General features: G+C 41.6%; 2 protein-coding genes across 2 annotated transcripts in view; both read right to left on the bottom strand.

Moving 5' to 3' along the window:
• kif28 (kinesin family member 28) overlaps positions 1-14,838 on the bottom strand; it is a 183,067-nt gene that overhangs the window by 95,043 nt on the left and 73,186 nt on the right. The gene's annotated exons all lie outside the window — the stretch shown is intronic.
• On the bottom strand, positions 797-14,199 carry kctd3 (potassium channel tetramerization domain containing 3). Its single transcript, XM_084021847.1, has 19 exons — positions 13,592-14,199; positions 13,163-13,216; positions 12,010-12,055; positions 11,495-11,568; positions 11,323-11,381; positions 10,149-10,229; positions 9,805-9,960; positions 9,007-9,097; positions 7,845-8,035; positions 7,304-7,419; positions 7,116-7,203; positions 6,899-7,015; positions 6,633-6,803; positions 6,338-6,493; positions 5,719-5,815; positions 5,348-5,541; positions 4,976-5,114; positions 4,544-4,666; positions 797-3,862 (listed from the first exon to the last, which is right to left on the bottom strand). The coding sequence occupies exons 1-19, from the start codon at positions 13,660-13,662 to the stop codon at positions 3,286-3,288; spliced, it is 2,601 nt and encodes an 866-aa protein (XP_083877973.1). The 5' UTR covers positions 13,663-14,199; the 3' UTR covers positions 797-3,285.

The following is a 14,838-nucleotide window of genomic DNA, read 5'->3' as shown; positions in this document are numbered from 1 at the left end:
ATGATATCCCAAGTATATCAGACAATTCTTCAGGATAATGTGAGAATGTCTGTACGTCAGCTGAAACAGTGTATAAGGTGGGGGATGCAACAGGACAACAAGCAAAAACACCAGAGCAAGTCCACGACAGAATGGCTTAAGAAAAACAAACGTCCAAAAGCTGACGGAACTAAAGCAGTTCTGCCAGGAAGAATGGGCTAAAATTCCTCCAACGATGTGCAGGTCTGATCCACAGCTAGAGGAAGCGCCTGGTTGAGATTATCACTGCCAAGGGGCAGTCAATCACATATTAATTCTAAGAGTTCACTTACTTTTTCCACTGCCATTTTGAATGTTGAATGTGTGTGTTCATTCAATAAAGACATGAAAGATCAGATTTCTTTTGTTATTATTTTAGACACATTATGTTTGTCAATACCCTAGACGTAGATGAAGATCAGATCACATTTTATGACAAATGTATTCAGAAAATGAAATTCCAAAAGGTTCACATTCTTTTCTTTCCACTGTATGTATTCCTTTTACCTCGCTAGAATCTGGCTGTAATATAATGTAAAGGTAGCCAGAGGACAGACGGATCTTCAAAAGACAGATAGTCATGTGCTGACATAGACTTTAAACATTCTGTTTATATATATATATATATATATATATATATATATATATATATATATATATATATATATATGTGTGTGTGTGTGTGTGTGTGTGTTTATATACACACATATATGTATGTGTATATATATATATATATATATATATATATATATATATATATATATGTACTGTATATACACACACACTAGCAATTTACTTTAATATTAATCTTAATAGTGCAAATGCAGTTGGGTCCAATAGCATGGTATATTAATATAGGCAATATAGCGACAGTATATAATGAACAGTGTAAGAAACGACACACCATAAAACACATCAACGCATCCATATTAGGACTTTGTTTTGAATATGTATGTCTACTTTTCATACAGTTAATTAGTGTATCAAAATGCACATCTTTGTACAGGCAGGGACCCATTGGTTTACAATCTGTATATGTTGATATGATAAGCAATGTGCTTAAAATGACTGGAAAGAGGTTATATAGCTGCTGGATTTGGATAGTTCAGGATATTACTTCTAGTTCTGTTTATCTTTTTTGTCCAAACAGTGATTACAGAAAAGTAAAAAGAAAAGAATCAAGAGCTGGTCCTGGTTTCTTGTGTCACAGGGGCTCCGACGGGTTCAAGCAGTAAAGAAGCAGGTTCAGCTCACAATGCTGTCCTTTAGGCCTTCACAACTAAATCATAACCACTTTCCGGTTTTCATCTATGTCAAGATGTTGTACAGTTTGCAATAGATTAGAACAGAATTTAATATGTACTGTAATGCCTAACAATTCAAGTGACCACTCATAAAATCAGATTTGGCCTGGTGTAAATCTACCACCAGGCAGTTCTAGTCAAAGCGAGAGTGGATGGGTCCGCCGTGTGGCACCACAGTTTTCACAAGCCTTTGGTCACGAGTCTTTGTCAATGAAAACACTCAAATGGGCTGATAACCCTCAAACAAGTTAAATAAGGCACTGCAACAATCATTCAAAACAAGACAAGACACATTAAAATCTGTTTCATTGAGAGTAAAGTGATGTAGTGTACCAGGTCCGTGTTCTGAGTTGAGTGTAGTTGTATTGTGAAACCGTAAAAAAATAAATAAAATGTAAATCATTAGTCTGATCTTGCACAGGCACCAAATGGGGAAAACAGACTGAATTTCTTTTTCTTTGAGTGATAGTGCTAAAAAATAAACAAGTCCCTGTTTAGACATCGAGGAAAAGTCATAAATACATGTACCCCAAAAAGCAATAATTGTTGTATATTTGATTTGCCTTCAGTGTTAGTCTGAATGTGATCTTTGTGATAGATTAATCTAAAAAAAGTAAAAAAACAAAACTGTCACAGCAGGAAAAGCAAAGCTGTAATCAATAACATTAAATATGACTGAATGGATGAGTTAGTAAGACAAGTCCTTCACATTGTTATGCTAGTGTTAATATATACGTCAATCATCAATTTGGCCCATTTCCAGATAAATAGCCAGCTGTAGTGAAAAGCAGGCACCTGTTCACATGAGGACTCATGTCTGTTCATAGTCAATATCCCTGTGTGTAACAGCAATACTGTGGAAATCAGAGTGACGCTTAGCTCTTCGGTATCTTGACTACAAGTTTGCATAGTTGTCATTGAGCCATTGATCAACAAACCCAGGAAGGTTTTCCTACAAAGACACGGTGTGTCTCTGGCTGCAGTGAAGTGTATACACGTTAAGGTTCAAGTAGCTGTCGAGGTTCCAAGTAGGGCAACGAAGGTACGTTTATGTAAAAGTTGACTGAATGACAGGCTGCACATAATGTCAGAGACACGTCACATCATCGTGAGTTTTTGAAAGGGGATACATCTTCTGAAATGCTGAATCGATTAGTCCATTGATTGTTTGGTCAAATCACCAAAAATGGAAATGGAAAAAAAAAACCATCTGCTGGTTTCAGGGATTTGCTTGTTTTTCTGTTTATAGCTTTGTCAGTTGATTATTTTGTGGTTATATTTTTTTAAAGTTAGTTTCTCAGTAGTTTATGGACAAACTAATTCCAACCAGACTCAATATTTGATAAAAGTACAAACTGTGCCTTTGTCACTTCCATTATCTATTTAAGGGTCTCACAATAAAAAGCAGCCCTTAGAGTTAGAAACCCTCATTCTATTATTAATACTGTGCTTGTTTCTTCATTTTCATTCACCTGAACCTTAACCATAAAACCATGTTTCTGTATTTACTGTTTGTTAAGATGTAGCATGAATGACGTCGACACAGATAGAGGAACCAATTTCAGCACTTCTCCAGGACAAAGTGAGCTGGCAGATTGCTTCCGATATGTGCCTGAAAGTGCATCATCCATCATCTGTTACACCAAACGGCAAATTGAGACATTAGGAGTTCCAGTTGAACCACAGCAAAGACCAATAACCAAATGTACTCCTGTCCTGATTGAGATGCTGTTGGCGTTGGGATGTTGTCACTTTTTGGCAGATACATGTTTGAATTCCACTGACTTCAATTAAAAAGGTGTTCAAAAAAGAAGAAGGTCCTTCATCCAGTTACGTCATGAATCACATTCCTCATCTGCTGCGATACCCAGAATTCATCTCCGACATGTGCCCATCAGACGCCTCTACAAGATGATTCCTCTGATTGGGATCAAAAGAAGAAAAAACAATGCGGTGGGCACCGTCACAGGCTGCTGTCCTGATTGGACGGCTCAGGGGCCAACTTCCTATATCGTGGTGAGGTGGAGGAAGACAGTTTGGTTGGGGAGGGAGAGGCGTTGGCAGACGAGTCACTACCACCACCTTCAGATCCAGAAGGGAGGGAGGAGAGGTGGGGGACTGGGGGAGCCCTCTTTCTCCCCAGAAAGCCTCCTTCTAGTACTCCCCTCTTCCTCACGCCTCCCTCCACCTTCGCACCCTCGCCCCCTGATCCCTCCCCCTCCTCTGCTTGTGGGTGTACCTTCCGCCTAACGTCGCCTCCGGGAATTGGGCTGTCAGGAGGCTGTCGCGAAAATTCTTGACCGCCTTCCGTCTTCGCCCCAGAAAAAACAGCAGTCGTCATGCCTCCCATTATTGTGTTAGAGCTTGACCTGGCCGTTCGGCAAGCCCAGAACTCCATTGCCGAGGCTCTCCTCTCACTGTCCTCCAGCCCAAAGTCACAGAGGGAACGCCGGACGTCAACAATGTGGCTGGGGCCCTGTGTGGACATCGGACCTGTGCTGTCCAGGACACCTCGAGTCAGACTGAAGTTCTGGAAGTCTCTGGAAAGATGGACAGATGGAGTCAGTTACAGATGGATGGATACATAAATGCAGACAAGGACAACTTGGCAAACATGTAAATAACCCAATCCTGGTTCTGTAAAGCCTATTTCCAATCTCTCCTTGCTCCGTCCACACCTGATAAACTCTTCATTAGCTAAACACATTAGATCTCACTAATCAAGTGAGAGTAGAGCATGCAATAAAGGAAAACATGCTCCCCAGGTCAAGGAGCACCACTGTAATGGTGAAGTCATCCAAATTACAAAAAGTTATCTGTACTTATTGTCCACCCAGAGAATTCTCCAGTGTTTTTGTTGCTGCTGTTTCCCTTCCTCTCTGGCTTCCTCCCACGTTCCAAAGACATGCAGAGGTTAATTGATGACTCTAAATTGCCCATAGGTGTGAATATGAGTGTGAATGGTTTTCTGTCTCTATGTGTCAGCACTGTGATAGACTGGCGACCTGTTCAGGCTGTACCCTGCTTTCGCTCAATGTCGGCTGGGATCGGCTCCAGCCCCCTTGCAACCCCTTTAACAGCATAAGTGGTTACAGATAACTGATGGATGATGTGCATGGCTTGATACCATTAGTGGTCAGCGAGGAGGATTTTTTTTTTTTGTAATATGGGTGAGACGACCCTTTTAAAGTATTTGCACAATGAGACACATATTATTTCACCTGTAGCTGTGGAAGGACTCGGTTCGTCGAGCACGGGCCAGCAGGGGGCTCTCTCTGTAGGGTCGCACAGCTCCGTAGGTAGCTTGGCTCTCAGGAATGGGCTCCTGGGCCTGTAACTGCAGACTGACAGAAAAGAGTGAGACAGGTAAGAACTTGCATGACATTTTAACACAGTACTTGCTGGTTGACAACCTCAGTACAAAGAATGTTATTTATTATTACACTATTGATAAAACCCTGCCTTCGCCCAATGACAGCTGGGATCGGCTCCAGCCCCCCCGCGACCCTGAATACAGGAAAAGCGGTAGACAATGGATGGATGGATGGATGGACAATTATTGAGACAGACGGTACCTTTTCTGTAGTGACAGTTATTTTATGTACATTTATGTGTTTTTGTGTTTAATGTGGTGTGTGAAATTTCTCTCTAACCTTGAGCAGGACTCTCTGAGGCGTGTGTGATGAAGCACAGAGGGGGCAGGGCTAATACTTGGTGTAGCACAGCGGGAGGTGCTCAGGTCACACTGGTCCAACAGCTGCAGCAGCTCCTCCTCTGAAGGCCCACCTACATCTGTGAAACACAAACATATGGTATTTCATCAAAATAAATAATTACATTTCTAATCATAGAAATAGCAGTCTCATGAATTCCAGAATATTGTAACTTTTGTAGGTGAGTAAAAACACATTCTTTCTAACATTACTGCTCTCGGTCTCTTCCATAAACATACATGACGTTACCTCCGAATGTTCTCTTTCTCTCTGTCTCCTCTCTTTCACCCCCATCTGTCTCTTTCTCCTCACCCTCTCTTTTCCTCTCCTCCCCTTTATTAGCGGTGTCCATTGCTGTGGTCAGGTCCCACATCTGGATGCTGCCGTTGCCATGGCCCGTGAACAGATATCGTCGAGGTCGCGACCCCATCCGGCTAGAACCCTCACACTCCCGCACCATGAAGCAAGAGATGGTGGTCAGATCCACGGACTGCACTTCACAGATCCTGATAAACACACACACACACACACACACACACGTAGCAAAGATCAAACAGATGTACTAAAAGCTTACATAGGAAACGTAATGAAGCATCCTTCCTCCTCCCAGTTCATGACAATAAAAAGACACAGATAAAAGCCAGAGGCACAAAGGTGTAAGAGAAAGGTGGATGGAATGATACCTCTTTCCAGTAGATGAGAGCCGCACAAACAGTTTGTTGGTAATGGGAATCACCTTCTGTATGAACACCTGCTGATCATCTCTCTCTCCAAATGGACCTGAGAGCAGAAAACACAATAAGAGTCAAAATGGTTTGTTAGTCAAGTAAAATATCTTTGGTCGACAACAGCCCTACAAACCATTTAGCAGAACACTTGGGGGTGGCTGTGGCTCAGAGGTAGAGCGAGTCATCCTCCAATCAGGCAGTTCAAATCCCAGCTCCTCTAGTCTGCATGCCGAAGTGTCCTTTGGCAAGATACTGAACCCCTAATTGCCCCTGATGCTTCGCCATTGGCGTGAGTGTGTATGAATGAGTTAGCTCCTGATGTGCAGGCGGCTCCTCTGCCATCAGTGTATAAATGTGTGTGTGAACGGGTAAAAGTGACTGAATGTATTGTGAAGCGCCTTGAGTTACTAGTTAACTAGAAAAGCGCTATATAAATGCATTTAACATTTCTAAAAGAAAAAAAACACACCTAAGCACTCAATTTGTCTTTAGTAAGTGACGTGTCCACATTTGTCTTTTTAAGGCAACGCACCTTCATCTAGTTCTAATGATCGTGTCTTCCTAACTTCCTCACCAACATCGTTCCCAGAGCCGTAGCTCCCGTGGCTCTCCGTCTCCTCCAGGGACAGTATTTTGAAGGAAGCCAGAGGAGTGGAGCCTGGCTGGGTGGAGATCATCCCTCTGAACCGCGTCACCGTCCACGTCCGAACGTGATTGTTGTCCGCGCACACTGACAGAAAAACAACAGGAGATGTCAATCACAGGTATGCACCTGGGTACGTCACAGAGAACACGATGAACCAGAGATGATTGACATGTTAGCAGAGAAACTGGTTGTCTAATCTTCACACCTGTGAAACCTTCCTCACCTGATACCAGATGTTTCTCAGACAGCATAATCTTTGTCACCGGACTCCTGTGCACAGTGAATGTCTGAAAGAGCTGAGGCCCCGATCCCACCGTCTCTGGGTGTTGCACAATCACTCTCACTGCACCGCTGCTGGTCCCATAGGCGATCTCTATCCAGTTCCCACTCACACCTGAGAGAGCAGAGAAAGGAAGGCACATGAGGCGTATACAGGAATAACATTGTTCTTCTTTATTTTTTTAGAGGAGAAAAAACTGGTGTACTGACTGGTTTTTGGTGTGAGGTAGACAGACAGTGCAGTGATGGCATCATTTGAAGGGTCGTGATAAAGCTCTGTCACTAGAAGATCGTTATCCTTCATCCTCAATGGAAACTTTTGCATATCTGAAAAGAAGACAAAATTAATAAATGTGTTGAAGTTTGACAGCATTTAATGAAATCTAGATTGAGTATCCGATCCCTGCAATGACACTTGTGTGTGTACCTATGTAGTAGATAGACCCATTGTTGCAGCCCAGTAGTAGGAAGTATCCCGCTGTGTCACAACTGGTAATAGGAACCACATCTTGAACCTTTAACATATACACACAAAAAAACTGACTCACAATCAGTGCACACACACACACACACACACACACACACACACACACACACACACACGCACACACACACCTGCCAGTGCTGTGTGACGGCATTCCACACTCCGACCTTCCCTGTGTGGCTCGTAGCAACAAGCTGGTTCCCAATGAAGAAGAGATTATCCACAGGTACACCCAGACTGAATACACCTGGGGTGGTGGGGAAAGGGTAGGAGTTTTAGGAGTGAATTTTCTGTTTTTTTTTTTTTTTTTTGGGGGGGGAGGGGGCACATATCAGCATGGTGGCCTGCTGACATAAGCATACAGAAGTTCTCTCACTGTGTTCTAAATCACATACTTTGTCTTCATACTTTTAGAAAACACTGCAGCTACTACATACTGTTGCATGCAGTGTATATTGAATTGGGACATACTACTTCTTCAGAACATGCACCTGGAACTTCCGCTGTACAGAGGATTGTGGGTAAGAATATCCAGAAAGGCCTCTGACACATGGCATTTTTGGCATACTGTATTTGACATACTATGAATTACGACTTACAAATTCTCATTCTGGCATACTGAATAATATGGTATATGATAGTATGCATGTTGGAATTGGAATGACTGTTCACCTATCTCATTTCCACTGCCTCCATCTTGGATGCTCCAGAGGATGATCCTGCTTTCAGAGGCGGCGGCCACCATCTTGTCCTTGTCTCCATGCGGGCCGCCCACCACCTTGGCGTTGAGCGCGATACGTTCAATAGTCCAGTCAAGGTAGGGAGAGGAAAACACCTGCTGCCATCCAGAAGATTCCTTTATCCTTTAGCAAGTTCGCACACAGACAAATGTTTACATCTGCTTTTATTCTTTATTCTCCCAATGGATTATCCATAATACATAGAGGTGTAACGATTCATTCGATTAATCGATTAATCGATTGTCAGTCCTATAGATTCTACTAAATCGATCTGCTACAATAAATAAATAGACTGAATCGTTTTGGCTTCACCAATAATCGATATAAATGCATTTAATCGGAGTAATCGTGATTCTTACTTATGATTAATGTTTTAATACGTTTAAGACACTCTCCCCTGCCAGCATGTAGTCTATTGAAAATGTTAAAAAATAACCAAGCATATTTTAATTACATTTTTGTATTCAGCATAAAATATTATGCAGGTTTACTTTTTTATAGAATAAATATGTTATCTTTTCACCTTTCAGAAGAATACAAATAGTCTCACTCGCATTATTGCATGTTTATTTCATGGATATAGAATTTTGGTTACAAGTTACTGAATCGAATCGTGGTTTACAGAATCGAATTGAATCGAATCGTTACACAAAAAAAAAAAATTGTCCTTGAATCGACTCGCCAACTACTGTATCGTTAATCGAATCGAATCGCTGTGAAGCCAAAGATTCACACCCCTAATATTACAGCATGTTTATACTTTAAATGACAGGGACTGCTAAGAACTAATAGGTCTGTTTTGAAAAATTTGGATATGGGTCAGATAAAAAAAGTCAGCTGTCATTACCACTTTTAAAACAAGCTAGTAAAACAACAGATAAACCAAATTGTTTGTGCTTGTTTTGTAAAAGATAAACCGTTGAGCCATAGAAAGCCTGTGTGCTGGGCCGGCACGAGTAGAGAAGTATTTAGTGAGAAATATGAGACACAACAGATAATGACCCCTTCTTCCCTTCATAAATAATCTGTCTCCGCCTTCTGAAATAAAGAGTGGAGGAGAAATATTTTAACCAACAATTTTGTGGCAGTATTACCTGTAGCAGATGACAAAGTGTGCGTAAGCGGCAACAATCCAGTTGTGATGTCCCGCTATAATTAGCACCTTCCTGGGGTCGATGACAGGACCTACACACACACACAATACAATGGAACTCACTACTTTCATAGCCTGATAATCAGACTGAATGTCCCTTTTAGTTTTCACTTCATTATTCATTAGTTGTCGTCATTTGAATTGCTGAATATAATATCAATGCGGGCAGCAATTCAAAAGTCTAGAACCAGACCGGCATCAGTGATGTTTACTTCAAATTACTGCATGATATAAAACACTCATCCCTAATCCTTCTGCATCAGTCCAGAGCGCATACACTCTATTGTAGCTAACTATATTCTCTGATGTCGTCCTCAACAGAGAGGCCGATGGGAAACTAGGCTACCTCAGTCAGCGCACTAAAAGGATGTGTCAGGTCACATTAGCTCCAGAAATAATGCACACTCACAGAAACACACGCACATGTGGACAAGCACAAAAGCACATCTACTATCCTCTCTTTCTGCCACACGCATACAGATGTGATGTGACACATAAACATGTAGAAGTAGACAAAGTCAGACACAAGGAGGATGAATGCTAGAGCACATGCAGTAGACACGCGGTCTGTGGATGGCAGGCTTCTGCAAGGTCACTGTCAAAATAAGAGTCCCTACATTTGCTGCTTGCTTTTTTTAATGCAAAATTTAAGCTTATGCTGAAGGATTTCAGGAATTTCAAATCCTCATCATTATTTATCCTTTAAATTCAGTTTATAATGCTGCTCTGAGTTACTCACCCAGTTTGTGGTTATCTGTTCCGGGTGAACCTGAGAGGGAAGGGTGAGGAGGGGGACCAACGCGGGTGAAGCCTTCTGCTCCACTTGGACCCAGCTGCTCATCCGAGGAGGGACCAGAGGCTGCCGAGGCGGTGCTCGGCTTCTGGGCAGGGATGGCTGTCAAGGAACAATACACTGACATTTACAAATAGAAATGTGTGCAGATATGTATTTTTTATAGTATTCTGCTAATTGTTTACTTGCTGCAACTGTTTTTGTAAAATAAATGTAAAATTAAGTTGAAAGTTAATTGTCTTTCTCTATTTTCAGTTCGTTCTCTGTATCACTCAGCTGCACGTCTTTACCTGGGGGCGGCAGGTAGCCGTGGAAGAGAACGCTACCACACGATGAGCGGTCCAGTTCCTCACACAACAACAGGCGCCGTACTGCACAGACGCACACACACAAACTGCAGTGAGTCCACGATGACCATAGTAACATAACAGATATTTTACATAAATAAGTACTTATTTAATTACTGTAAAACAAAATTATAATTAGAAGAATGTAATGGAAGATGATGTGCTGATGCTGATACATGGTAGAGTCATTGGGGGTGTAAAATAAATCGCCCTTTTCTTCTATGGATTTTAAACCTCATACTCTATTTCCTCCTTTTGTATTTCTCTATTCATTGTGACAACGTTATTATTAGGTATGAAGTAAATGACTGATTAGACCCTATATTTGAGTTGAAGCAATCCACTGTCATTTTAATTGTATGTAACTGTTGAATTTTGTCTAACCTTATGTCTTAAAGTTTTCTTTGTTCAGGTTACAGCTTTATGTGTTGAACTGTTTATTACTTTAGTATCCCCATTGCTGACCTAAATGTTATCAGAGGCCTGGTAGTCATGATGTCTTGTTCTGCATGAAGATTAACTGTCAATGACGCATTATCTCCTGTGCCTTTAAAAGACTCAAGTCACAACAGTGATTTGAGCACTTCCTCTGTAGCATCCTCACATGTTGTTGCATTGTAACTGCTCCTCTTGTACAAGATTAAAGTCAGACGTCGACTTTACTTATGTCTCCGATCTCCTCCTTGGGTGAATTTATTCGTTTACGGGAAAATTCTTTTAACAGTAACCACTCTGCAGTTTCCACGAAGGTAACTTTCCCATTCAAGTACAGACAATGGAGGGAAGTTAAAAATAATGAAACAGGAAGTAAAACGTTAAAATAAATGGAACTAACTCTAATCAAGTTTTAATGTTACAGGACACCATTTGCAGTAGACCTGTACTATAGCTGTTGAAGCTGTACCCCAAAAAGCCCACATAATCAGCTGGTATGCAGCACAGTGATGTTGTAGACACGTAGTGACTACCCTTGTGACAAAAATGTATTGGCTACAGAACAATCTTGATATAAGGCAGGTGCATTATACAGTTTCCATAATGTATATACTGTTTGTATTGCCGTTTGTGCTAAGACTGCTTCTTCAATTTCCTCCAAAACCTCTGTACAGCAACACACCTAAAGGAGTTATTCCATAAAACTCTGCCTCATGTCGCAGGACACTTATGTTGACACCCCTACAGAGAAAAAGAAAGCAGCAGAAGAATTCAGTCAGACTCTGGTTAAAATTCAACATCATCTTAAAATAAACATCATAGCATATTTTCTGAATGGTGTCATGACTCCTTACCGCAGATCCAATTCTTTGGTTCTGAGGAAATTCAAAATTGGTGCAAAAGCTGTGGGGTCTCGGTCAATAAATATCTGGAAGTGGAGGAATATATATTATACAAGTGCAGGTTATTATCAACCACTAAACAAACAATATTTTTTTTCAATAAACATGGGCTGTTTCACTGTTTTCTGTCATTGAACGGCATTTAAAAATAATTGAGAGATAAAACTGTAATTCAAAATGATCATTAGTTGTAGCCCTACACAAAACAACACATTACCTAACAATTGGATGTGGAGGAAATGTACTGATGAACCACTGACTGTGGGTGTGGGCCACTGAATGTGTCTAATATGGTCTCAAATAGTATGATGTATTTCGTCTTCTTGAGCATTAATCTTGGGGGTCATGTTTCATATATCAATAAGGAAGTTGCAGCCCAATAGAAATACAATGTATTGTCCTATCTGCTGGAAGCTTTTAGAGAATTTGCTGATGATGTCAATGAGAAAAACAAAGGCTATACTCACAGCTCCAGTTTCATCCCGAAGAGTAGATATCCTTCCACTCAGCAAACTGGAAAACACACACCCACAAACACATGCACAGTGCTCCAATTAACCCAAGGACTTCTCCACTCCCACTTAACGGCAGTGTCACCACTACATAATGTCGACACACAAAACGGTTCACAAAGTGACTCTATGAACTACAGATTAGTGGTGCATCAGCATGTGCTGCAACTGTGTATGAAGAGTGACTTTATATTGACTGCAAACTGCAGACAGCTGGGGCCAGAGAGACTGACAGGCGGGAAGGCAGACAGGTGCACTGGCAGACAGACTGACAGGCATTAAACACTACTCTGTCAGCCGTTGTCAGACTGTGAGCTCAGTCCAGTGTTTGAGTTTGTTTCCGACCGTGGTATTCGCCCAGCCCAGATCAGTTGTTTAACTTTAACAGTAGGTTCCCCTCACGACTAAATAACTCGCTAGATACATGTGAAAACAACCACATGTGCCAAAACATGTACCGTATACTTAGTCCTTATATTGTGATGACAGGCCCACAAAAATCTTGTCACATCACTGTCATGGTTTTCACATTGAATATTCCATGAATAAAGACAAGACTTGTCTCACAGATACAACAAGAAGATACAACATTCATAAAAGTAAAGCAGCTGACTGGATTTTCTCCTGTCTTCCAATCATAGTGGACTGTATTTATAATCTCCTGATATTTTCACCAGAATGGTAGAATCAAGAAGAAAGACAGAGACTAGATAATACAAAATCGCTACTTGACATTAATAATGTAATATTAGCAGGTTGCAACAGCACCATAGCACACTCACAGAGTCTGTTTCTCCTACATGCCATAGCAATAGCATAAGTGCAGTTTAATTAACCTAGTTTCAGGGGGCGTCTAGACATCTATATTTCTCCATTTAAGTCCCGTTTTGGTTAGGTTTAAGCATGCTCTGAAATATGTACAGTGTGTTAAAACATGCACTGTGGTTATGCAGACAGATCCAGTCACATTTTTGCCAAATGTTCCCCATACACTGTTTGTGAACACTTCAATTGATTCTTCAAATATCTAATCTTGCACAGTCTCACTCTATTTCATGCATCATCTTTTTTTTTAAAGAGTCCAAATGCTGATAAACATTAAGCCCACCTTGAGAAGAAAGAGTCTGGGATCCACATCAGGGTTTGTCTGGAGGTGCAGAACCTAAAGTATAATCACATAACACATTTATAACATGTGTATTACAGTGTGAAGGTCAATGCAGGGTGAGTGCACGCTATTCATGTAATTGCCTTGCTGGAGAAATCCATCACTCCAATGTTACAATGTACATGCACAGAGACCCCAGAACGTGTGTGTGTGTGTGTGTGCGTGTGACTGTGTGTATGTGCGCGCGCGTGCGTGAATAAGAAGTAGAGTAGTTAATAATAGATTACACAACCTTGAGTGGTGTGTCTGCTTCAGCCTTATACTTGGCTGCTTGGCCATGCAGATATCATCATACACGTCCGTGGCCAGAGCTCAAATGTCCCAAATGATAGCAAACAACCGACGGGCTGTCCTGTTGACGGAGCTTACCTTGTCCCGCCGACGTTTAACTGGATGATCTCCCCCATCCCAGGCGTTAAGTTGTCACCATCAGTAGCCATGATGACGGGTTGCTGTACGGGAAAAGTCACCGTTCCGTTCCAACTGTTACTGTCACGAGAGCTAGCTTACTAACGCTCCTCTCCCCAGCGCAGCCGATGTCCCGACTCCCCAGCCTCACAACCTCTCCCCTCGTCTTCCATAAAACACGCCGTTATACGCGGACGGCGTCTGTATCCTTAAGCCTCCACATAGTGGGCGAAGAGACACGCAGGGGCCTTTTTTATCGAAAAGGTAGCCACACAAGAATTCCTTTATTTCCCAGACAGTTTTTTGCATCACTGTCTTGCCTTTAAATCGCGAATAACATCTTACGCAGAATATCAGCAACGTGAAACAGCTGTACAGACATTCTACAAGCGAGGCGAGAGTGTTCACCTCTGACAACTTCCGGTTTCGCATAAATGACGTAGCTTTAACGCTCAAAAAATGTTTTTCAATGAATAAGGTCCATTTAATAAACAACATAACATGTATTGGTATAATGAGTTGCTAAAATTTGATTTGGCAGATAGAACAGGGACGCCAAGTAGCTCCCGACTTTATTTGCCCAGAAACTTGGGCAAATAAAAAAATAAGATAGCTAGCTCGAATATACTGGAGACAAGTCTGCTCTTGTCGTGGATAAGATAGCTATGCAGATATACACACTATACAACTATCCTGTCCTCACACAGCCTACACATGCTAATATCAAAGATGCTGCCGATAGCTCATAACTGCCAGAACCCGCTGAGCAGTAGGGAGGCAGAGAAGCAAAACTAGGAGGGTCGTACCTCACACAGACCAATCAAAGTAGCGGGCGTCCCTGTACAGCATATGGCGGGAACGCCCACTAGTACTTGCAATTTGACCCGTCTCGACCCCTTTACGTTAGATTCGTTCCGTAAATTAGCAACATAAATGTGAACTTTGTCTTATTTGTGTGCGATTGATGTTAGAAGATTGAGACGTCAACTCGGCTTTAAAACATCCACCCATTATTCTTATCACGGGGTTTTGCAGTGCACGTGACACAATGTTGACCAAACGTCTTTAATAAATGGGTCAGTACGGAAAAATTGGACAAATCAAACTGAATTAGATACACGTGGTAAAGTATGTCTCGGTGTTGTATTTGGTGCTTTACTGGAGTTAAAACAAGCAATACTATTTGTGTGTGTGTGTGTGTGTGTGTG

The sequence above is a fragment of the Eutrigla gurnardus genome (assembly GCF_963514095.1).
Source record: "Eutrigla gurnardus genome assembly, chromosome: 1".
Classification (NCBI taxonomy): domain Eukaryota; kingdom Metazoa; phylum Chordata; class Actinopteri; order Perciformes; family Triglidae; genus Eutrigla; species Eutrigla gurnardus.
Note: the sequence above shows the minus strand (reverse complement) of the source record. Positions and strands in the feature narration are given on the sequence as shown.

Coding starts and splice junctions, on each gene's coding strand:
- kctd3 (XM_084021847.1), bottom strand. CDS start 13,662: ATGGCTACTGATGGTGACAACTTAACGCCTGGGATGGGGGAGATCATC. Junction 9,961..10,148: donor CGGCTACCTGCCGCCCCCAG/GTAAAGACGTGC, acceptor GTTCCTTGACAG/CCATCCCTGCCCAGAAGCCG. Junction 9,098..9,804: donor AACAGATAACCACAAACTGG/GTGAGTAACTCA, acceptor GTGTGTGTGTAG/GTCCTGTCATCGACCCCAGG.